This window comes from Orycteropus afer, unplaced genomic scaffold, assembly GCF_000298275.1.
Source record: "Orycteropus afer afer isolate SDZICR_OR568_19922 unplaced genomic scaffold, OryAfe1.0 scaffold00986, whole genome shotgun sequence".
In the NCBI taxonomy this organism is placed as follows: domain Eukaryota; kingdom Metazoa; phylum Chordata; class Mammalia; order Tubulidentata; family Orycteropodidae; genus Orycteropus; species Orycteropus afer.
Genome location: NW_006922573.1, coordinates 196933 through 207279, shown reverse-complemented (window position 1 = coordinate 207279; position 10347 = coordinate 196933). Strand labels below are relative to the sequence as shown.

The 10347-nt window shown below is 46.1% G+C and overlaps 1 protein-coding gene across 1 annotated transcript in view; it reads right to left on the bottom strand.

Annotated features, from left to right (window-relative positions):
- UFD1 (ubiquitin recognition factor in ER associated degradation 1) overlaps positions 1-10347 on the bottom strand; it is a 31073-nt gene that overhangs the window by 14512 nt on the left and 6214 nt on the right. Inside the window, 2 exon segments of the mRNA XM_007958456.2 lie at positions 1183-1318; positions 6758-6888. Of these exon segments, the coding sequence (XP_007956647.2) occupies positions 1183-1318; positions 6758-6888 (267 nt within the window).

Here is a 10347-nt window from a genome sequence, read left to right as displayed (position 1 = left end):
TCACTTCTTCCCTATAGTTACTTCTTCCCTATGTCCTTCTTTCCTATGCATTCCTACCCCGAGCTACCTCCCTATGCAAATACTGCCCTGCTGTTCTCCCATGGGGAGCTCTGGTAGTGTAGTGCCTAAGGCATCTGACAGCTAACCAGAAGGCTGGTGGTTCAAATCCACCAGACACTCGTCGGCAGAAAGATCAGGAAATCTATTTTCATAGTGATACTGTCTCAGAAACCCAAGGAGGGGTTGCTGTGAGTTGGATTGGCAGTGAATTTGTTTTGGTTGGTTCTCCCATGATTGATCATTCTAAGCAATGGCTACCTGATGTAAATGGCCATTCTATACATCTATCTATTGTTTAGCTGGAAGCCACAGGAGTGAGTTCAAGTCCAAACCTGAAGGGTTACTAGGGACCATAGTCTTGGAGGTCTTACTAGGCTGTATCAGACCAGTAAATCCGGTCTTTCTCTATGACTTTGACTTTTGTTCCACATTGTTATTCCAATCTATCCAGCATCTCCTGCACTGATCCCTTTCTAAGTGTTTGACAGTGGTAGCCAGGCACCATCTAGTTCTTCTAGTCTCACAGGCATACAGAATGAGGTCTACATGGTCCACTAGTCCCTTGGACTAACTGTCTCCATGCGTCTTTGGTATTCTTCATTCTTCTTTGCTCTGGATGAAGAGAGACACATTGTTGCATCTATATGGCTGCTTGCAAGCTTTTAAGAACCCCATCGCTACTCACCAAAGGAGGATGTAGAACAGTATTTTTGTGTAGTATGTTATGCCAACTGAGCTTGATGTCCCGTGACCATGGTCCCAAGCCCACAGGCCCAACAACTCCATCTTGGTAGCAAGTTTGCCTAAGAAGTTATTATAACTTTGCCCCATTGGTTTTAATTATATGGTCATTCTTACAGCACATACAAAAATGTACGTAGAAATATCATCTGCCAACCTTATGTATGGTCATGGATTCCCTTTTGCCTAGGCATACCTGATCATTCAGCCTGTCTATCCATCTCCGTTAATGTTTCCTATCACTGAGAATGCAGTATTGTGTATGTAAAAGGGTTTATCTTTGTTGTCTGTACCTCTTGTGCACCTCTCTCTGTTGTCCTCTTCCTCAGTGTTATTGCATTGGTCACTCACTTGTAGTATATTGTCCTTTCCTTCACCCACATCAGTACTTGCCTCTAAGGTATTTTTTTAAGACCCTATATTCCCCATGGCCAAGCCTCTCACCTTCTCATTGTAGTTGATGGCAATCACATCCCCAGTGGTCAGACAGGCAAAGTTTCTCAATGCATTTTCTAATCTGCAGATACATACTGTCAAGGAAACATGGCAAGATGAGATCTTAAATCTGAAACTAGTTTCTGTGAGGGTTTCTGATGACTGACGTTAGATGGACAGAAGTGTACCATACTAGTACCAAGAACAAACAGCTGTAAAACAGGGGAACAGTACTCAGTAATAAAGGGAACAAACTTGTAACACATGCAATAATGCACGCAAGCTCACAAATCGTACACTGGAGGGAAGAACCAGCTACAAAAGAGTGCATACTACACAATTTCATTCACATGAAACCCTAAGAGAGACAACCCTAATCTATAAGGATTGAGAGCTGGATCAGGGGCTGGAAGGAGATCAGCCTAGGAGGGGCAAAAATAGACTTCTGGGGAAACTGGAAATGTTCTGATTGTACAGATGTATACACATAACAGGAGCCCTGGCGGGACAATGGTTAAGTGTCCTGCTGCTAACCAAAAGGTTAGCACTCAACTCATTCAACGGCCCTATGGGAGAGAGAACTGGGGATCTGCTCCCACAAAGATCATAACCTAGAAAATCTTATGGGACAGTTCTGCTGTGCCATATGTGGTCACATGAGTCCAAATCAACTCGGTGGCACCCAACAACAGCATGCATTTATCACACTCATGAAACTATGTGCATTTTATTGCATGTAAATTACACCTCAATAAAGTTGACTTTAAAAAGCCTATAGGAAACCAGGAACATGGGAAAAAGATTGGATGAATCATAGATTCATAGATAGGCACCCTCAAAAGTTCCCCAAAACCACTTCGAGACAGCCTTTGTCTGTCTGATAGTAAGTCTGGATTCCAACACATATTAAAAACCCAAAGAAAATCAGAAGGGGCTATGGTCACAGAGCGCAGTGCAGCGGATTGCTTAATAGGGCCCCTCGAGCCATCGTCCTCCATTTTGTGAGGTGCTGTAAATCCTAGTCTCTGTGCCCGTTTGGGGGGGTGCATCTTGAGTCCCACCTGCTGGAGGGTGTGACTCAAGTCACCACCCTTACCTTCCTTGAGGATATACATGGGAATGTTCTGGGAAAGTTCCCCCTCTCTTGCTCCAATTCTGAGTTTTCATTTGTCATCATCTCACCCCTGGATTTGGGACAGCAGCCAATTGGGATTCACCAACCCCTGCAACCACATGGGTTGGAAGAATCCTCCAGACCTACCCACAAACCTAGGACTTGCCAGTCTGTCAGCCTCCCAGCCTCCACCACCACCACGTGAGCCATTTCCTCGGAGTCTGTGAGTTCTACGAGACGTTGCAGCAAAATACAGAAGCCTAAGATAGGAGGAAGATTACTTGGAGGGGGAGGGGGAGAACTGATGTCAGAGATGATGTAGCAGCACGGCAGTTTGGAAAAGTTGGACATTTGGAACATCTTTACCCTCCCCCTCATAGGTACTCGCCTTGTGCTGATCTTTCTAAAAGAAATTATTCAAGCACAGATGTATGCCCTACTGTTGGTCACTGAGAGCCAGACCAGTGCTCCCAGTAGGAGTTCTGAGGAAAGGTTAGCACACTTTCCACAGGATAGCTTCTTGCATGCAGGGCAGTAAGCCTCCACCGAGAGTGCCATGGGCAGAGCACCCAGCACGGCCGGTTTGTGCCCAGGACCTGGCCAGCAGCAGCTTCTCCTGGCAATGGGCCTGGGGAAATTATGCAGGCACAGGGGGTGGAGGTGGTTTGTTTTCTGTTACTTTCCACCTATCTGGCATTGCTAAAACATGTTATTGTAATTTTCAAGAGTCAGAGTGGCTACTCTATACCTGCTAAAGAGGCGAGGCAGCTGTACCTTCTGACCTCTTCTAACCACACAAGACAGAATCACCATCAGTAGCCCATGGCCTATCCCTGTCAGGCCAGACATGCTGCCTCCCTCCAGCCCTTTCACCAACCCTAACACAAACCGTTCCTCCCACAGCACCCACCACCTTTCCTCTGGGTTCGATAATTCGCTGCAGTGGCCACACAGAACTCACAGATGATGGGGTTTATTAAGGAAGAAACCGGTTACAACTCAAGTTCAGAAATGCACTCAGTCTCTCGCAGCCTGCTGCCTCTCAGCTGACAGTCTCTTTAGTCTCTCTCAGCAGTGCATTTCTCTCTCTTAGCAGTATGTGTCTCTCATGTCTCTCAGGAATGCGTTTCTCTCAACAGCATGTCTTTCGCAGCCAGTAGTCAGAGAGACTTCTTCTGCCTCTAGAAGGGCTCCTTTTGAGCCTGGCAGAGTGCCCACTAACCAATCCCAACATCAGAACTCTATAGACCTGAGAGAAAGTGAACTTCCCAGAAGATTGCTTTGTGCTGGTTCAACAGAAATATTCCAGGTGGATAACTGTAGCAATCAGGAGCTACTCAGTTGCTCATGGCAAATTCCATCACGGAGTTGACAAAGACTTATGGCTAGAAATGCCACACTATATGTAATTTACTTCACCACATTACCATAATCTCAACCAACCAAATTGGGGCCCCTGAACTAAAGATCTTGATCTTAGTCCACACACAGCACATTCCTTGCCCACACTGTTCACTTCCTCAAATTACAGACATGCAGGTCTGGCTTCAATTTAGAGAACATTAAAAACCACTACAACCAGATGACTGGGTTTAAAAATTAAATTCTTCTGCACGGAGAAAGACTTCTCCAAAAGGGTAAAAATAGAACCTACAGATTGGGGAAAAATATTTGGCTATGACATATCTGACAAGGGACTTATCTCCAAAATCCACAGAAAACATCAACACCTCAACACTAAAAAGACAAACAACCCAATTTAAAATTGGGCAAGGGACATGAACAGACACTTCACCAAAGATATAATGGCAGCCAACAAATACATGACGAAATGCTCGTATCATTAGCCATTAGAGAGATGCAAAATCAAAACAATAATGAGGTATCATCTCATCCCAGCAATAATAGCAAAGTTCAACAAGACAGAAAATAGCAAATGCTGGCAAGGTTACAGAGACGTTTGAACTCTTATACAGTGCTGATGGGATTGCAAAATGGTACAACCATTAGGGAAAATCATATGGCATTTCCTTAAAAAACTGAAAATAGAAATACTATTTGATCCAGCAATTCCATTGCTAGGAATATATTCTAAAGAGGTGAGAGACAGGAGACAAACAAACATACACACACCTGTGTTCATCGCAGCACAATTCACTATAGCAAAGAGATGGAAACAATCTAAATGCCCATCAGCAGATGAATGAATAATCAAACTGTGGTACATTCACACTGGAATACTATGCTACCTTAAAGAGTAATGAAGAGTCCAAAATCATCTCACAACATGGATGAATTTGGAGGACATTATGGAGAGTGAAGTAAGTCAACTGCAGAAGGACAAATACTGTATGAGTCCATTACTGTAAAACGTCAAGAAAAGGTTTACTCAGGGAAGGAAATGCACTGTTAGTTAACAGGGACGGGAAGGAAGGAAAGGGAAAATTTCAGACTAATTGGGGGTCACATGTTGATTTGACTGAGGGGAGCGATGGTATGGAGAGTCTGTGACCAGCATGATGACACTGGGGAAAGGAAAGACACTGAAATATATACATAAGATACAGATGACAGAGGCAAATACTAGTACACACACAACACTACATTACCACTAACACCAAACACCAGGCTGTGCGGGTAAACGCATAGACAGGTGAGAAGATCAGGTGGGGGTAGGTGAGCAGAATATACCCTAAACCAAGGATAAATTTGGCTGAAGATAATTTTACATATGCACTTGTGTTACAAACATAGCCACATACATTACAGAAGCAACAGAAGACAGAGTTGGAGTAACTTCTCAGAGACAACCAAACACTAACTTTACACAATCACCGGGCCTGCAGACTCGGGATGACAGTCTTGGGGAACATCATGCTCAACTGGCACAACACAGTACATAAAATTCTTGTTCTACAACTTTCTTTGGTGAGTACCAACTGGGGTCTTAAAAGCTTTTGAGCGCCATCCAAGATGCAACTAATGGTTTCCTCTCATCTGAAGCAAAGAAGAATAAAGAAAATCAAAGGCACCTGGAAACAATTAGACCAAGTATAAGATGGACCACAAAGACCTCTGACTTCATGACGTGAAGACCAGAAGAAATAGATGGTGCCCAGCTACCAATGCCAACCACTTGGAAAAGGATCAAAACTGTAGATCCTGGACAGAGTGGGAGGAAAAATATGGAACAAAATTCAAAAACACAAAAATGACCAGAATTACTAGCTGGACAGAGATTGGTAGAACCCCCAACACTATGGCCCCAGGTTACCCTTTAGTCTAGAAACAGACTCACTTCCATGGATTGGCTCTCAACCCAACAGTAGAAAGACCTACATGCAGAACACCTAACCCCAGGGTGATGCACCTACCTACTCTATGGAGATGCACCCCTTAATCAGTCAGCCATGAGACATCAGAGGGGCAGCATTCACACAGAGGGAAAGCTGGACAGACAGGAATGCATAAATAAGAAGGGCACAGGGCGAGGCAGACAGAGGGAGGGGAGGAGAGTTTGTTATAGTTGGGGATGGTAATCAGGGCATGAAATCAAATGTGCATGAATATAAAACAAGTTTGCTTTATAAATTTTCACCCAAAGCACAATTAAAAAAACAAACAAACACTAGAACCCAAAACCTTTACTTTCTTGTTGCTGAGACACAGAAAATGAACTAAGTTAATTCTACCCACTGGAGGCATATGGAGTGAACATTTACATCAGGTAGATACAAGATACACTCCTTGGACTGATCAATCTTGGGAGAACAGAAGGGCAGTGTTTGCACAGGGAGATAGCTCGGGGGGCGGGAGTACATGGGAGGGAAGGACACAGTCAAAAGGTAACTACAGGGAGGTAGAGGGAAGAGAGCTGTTACACTGTGGGGAATTACAATCAATGTCTTGAAACAAAATGTGTATGAACTGCTGTATGGAAATGAGTTTGCTCTATAAACTTTCACTTGAATCACAATAAACATTTAAAAAAAAAAAAAATCTACCCACTGGGTTGGAGTGAAACAACTCTGATCCTGGGGAAACCCTGCGACTGGCTGTGCTGAGATGCCAGGAATTCCACAGAGGGACGGAGCGAGACAAGCAGGACCCTCCCGCCACCAGAACCTACGTGCACATGCTGGACTTGGCGCCATGCTCCCCATAAAAGAAGGGCTCATTTCCCCTACAGAGGAATGTCGAGAAAAGGAACCAGGAGAGGGGCAAATACCAAGTGCGTTCATTTAGGACCCAGGCCCCATGGCAGATAGGCAGGCTGAAAGCATTATTCTCAAATCATAACTTCAATCACAAACATGTGGTTACCAAAACAGGCACACATTCAACAAGTGTGTGACTGTCAGCACTCCCCTCCTTGACTAGAAGGAGCCTTCTTGCTTAAAAGGATACACTGCTTTGGGATTGGTGATGTCTAGGAAGTCAGGACTCTGAGGCTGAAATTTCGAGTATGTAGCCACTTGAAGGTTGACACTCTCCACCTGAACCAAGCCCCCTTCTTCCAACAGCAAATTCTGCATCATCTAAAAAGGAAGAACACAATACAGGATTAAGTGGCTGCCGTCACTACCATCTGACACACCAGGCAGGCCAAATTTTACATTCAAATGGCCTTTTCCTTTGGGTCTGTGAGACAAGGACTTGGAGACAGGTCATCTAATTGAGACATGAGGGGAGGAGGGAGGGAAAACTGCACACCCCTGCACAAGTAAGAGAATGTGGAGGAAGAAAGACATGGAAGGAAGAAGGCTGATAACGGGGTGGTACTGAGACCACTGCAGCAGGCAACACGAGTGTGCCTCTGACAGGACCTGAGGAGAGATCGCCTCCTAGACTGTATATAGGAAACCCGGGCGTTGTAGCATCAGCCACCAGCCCCAGACCTCCCAGAGATGCTCCCTCCCATACTTTCAAGCTGCCCACATGCAGCAGGCCCAGGGAGCTCACAGTGTGGACAAAGCCCTCTGAGAAAATATGGGGAAGTGTGTCTCTTGTGCTTGAGAGGCCACACTTGAGGTCAGCACATGAGTGTGACCTAGCATGGCATGGCCACCACAGCTAAGGCTGAGGAATGGTGACAGGTATCAGAGATGTCTGCCACAGGGGCTGATAGAAAACCTCTATTAAACCACGCTGTGAGGCAGACCACAGCTGAGGGGTGAAAAGGAAAGATGAGCAAAGGCCTGTGAGACACTAGTGTGCAAGGAACACAGACCACTGCGGTAAAGACAAGACGCTGAGGTCAGTGGCTAGGAAGTGGGGCCAGAAATGAGAAACCTTTGATATCCTGGAATGCTTTTTGTCTTTTCTTACTTTAAACCTTCTTAAAATTTCTCCAACACACAGAAGCAGAGAAAGCAGCACAAGCGAGCCTCCATCACCAACTCCCAGCTCCAGCCATCCTTGAATCATGGCCAATCTTGTTTCTTCTAGCACAACCCTCTGCAGCACACCACCAGGCACCATCACATCCCCTTCGAGAGTGCTTTGCCCAGAGTGGCACTATTAGACAAACCATCCCATGTTAATCCTGCAGGTGAACAGAGACCTTTGACTCCACTGTCCTGCAGAGGCATGATGAGAAGCAGGTAAGAGGTGACTAACGGCCCAAGAACGGACCAGGTGGTACCTTTTAGGTAAGAAATACAGAACACAGCTGAGAGACAGAGCTTGCCAAGTGAAGAGGCTGTACCTAGAAGTGAGGCCAGGGCCAAGGAAGGTGGTGTGAGATTGTATGGGACCACATGAGACAAGCCTATGGAGGCCCCAACATCCTTGGGAAAACATCATCATTGAAGGAGGTTCATCAGGCATGGACCAGGAGATCGGGAACTATAGAAATTGAGGGATGATCAGACGAGCAAATGCCATGAGCAGGACTGAGACGTAACTTGATTTAGTGACTGAGACCTTCTGGTGACCTTGGGGAGTGATACATACTCAAATGGAAAGTGTTGTAAGGGTCAGAAGTCACACTGTCGCAGGACAAGCGTGCAGTCCCTCGGGTAGGCTTTTTGGAGAAATGTGTCAATGAGGGAAGGAGGATAACCAATGATATCAAGCTCTGAAGTCCTGAGCAAGGCTGAGATCACAAGCCGGGGGAGCCTGGTCAGGGAGGAGGGGGGCAGAGCTAGGACGCAGTCACAAGTGGCCCAGCTGCAGAGGCCTCAGGTCATCAAACAGCTCAGGTGTCAGTGGAAAGACCCACGCCCTTTCAGGCTGAGAGGCCTGAAGAAGTCTGGGGAACTCCACGTAGGATGGAGTTAACCCATCGTCCAATGGGATGCATATGCCCACACACCCAGGACTCAGGAGTCATAAAAGCCACTGGGAGACCCCAGACAACTGTCTGCCCATTCCCAGAGAGCTGGAAAAACAGCTCTCATAGCCCATGCCAGCTCCACACTTCACGCCACCCAGAAGCCTCCTAAGGGAACACAGTGTCTTTCTGTGAAAGGGATTCCGCTCATTTCCAAGCCCAAAGTGGTCTTAGAGTTTGGACAGTGTGTCTGTGGACTTGGAAGGGTACAGTGTCCCTCTAGTGTTACCACCTCCTGTTTTATCTCCACAGAGGAGATGCAGAGGGACCTTTCTGTGGGCCTGGAGTAGATCTGGGAGGGAGCTACTTACAACATTTCAGCCACTCACAGAGCAGCTTCTGTGACCACGGGCTCTACTGAATGAGCAAGACGTGGCCTCGTACCTATGAGGGGCACCTACAGACAAAAGGACGGTAAGGCACTGAGCAGCAAGTGTTATGAGGGTGCCTCAGGGACACAGTGAAAGGAAAAGCAACCAAGGAGGGACATGTGTCATTCCTGGGCTTTGAGGTGTGAATAGGAACTCCCTGCAGACTAAGCCAGGGAAGGAAGCAGCCTAGGAAAGGCCAGGCAGCAGGACACTAGGATCTGAGCACTGCGTTCCTGGGGGGTGATAAGAAGAGGGTCAGGTTCAGCCCTTGTGAAGGAGCCAGGGATCCCAGCTGGGGAGCTGGGGTGGGTGTGGGCCTGGAGGGTTCTCCCAGACAACCTGAGCAAGAGGGAAAGAAGTTTAGAATTTCTGTTTACATTTCATCTCAAAAAAAAAAAAGAAGGGATCACGGACTCAACTTCTGTTAAGATAGAAGACCAGGCAGACAAGCGACACAGACCCTCTTCAAAAAAAAAGAAAAACCAATTGACAGAGATACAGAAGATAATCCTGGAGCCCTGAGCTTTGGAAGGAAGGCTACAGAAGTGGATTAGGCACCAACTAGTGGAAAAACCTGAACGAAAACAGTGAGTACAGAGATGGTCAGAGCTGTGGACTGTCAGCTACTCTGACGGGACCAAAAGCCTGAATATTTCCAAGTGGTGCTGGGACCTGAGAATTGACCCAAAGATCAGCCCTGGTTGCCAAGGGCTGCAGGGAGGACTGTGCTGATGACCTATGACTAGGAAGGGAAACAGCAAGGAGGGAGAAAACCTGAGCTGTGGACTTTCCACTGTTCAGGGGGCAGAGCCATTTTGATTATTTACAAGTGGCAGCCATTTTGGATATTTAAAGTGACCAAGGGTGCAGCCATTTTGAATCTTTAAAGAGGCAGCCATTTTGGATTTTAAACTGACAGCATTCTCATTTGGATTCCAGGGACCTAAGAATAGGCTGTTTGTCAAGGTTGGCAGGGACACAGGAGAGGCTGACAACAGGAGACAGGTGATGAGTGTACAAGTGCTGTCAACTAGTGAATAGAGGAGCACAGCACAGTACCCTGCTTACAGAGAAAATACACACACACACAAAAAAAAATGAAAATCATGAGGAAGTCACTCCAACATATAATCACCAATTAATATAAATACAAAAACGTCACAATGCCTCAGAGACAACAGAGCATTACAGTCCACTCAAAGAAGCAAGATAAAGCAGGATAAACAAGTGACCAGGATATAGACTCAAAACACATCCCTGAGGAAGACGAAGCATTGGAACTCCCTGATGAG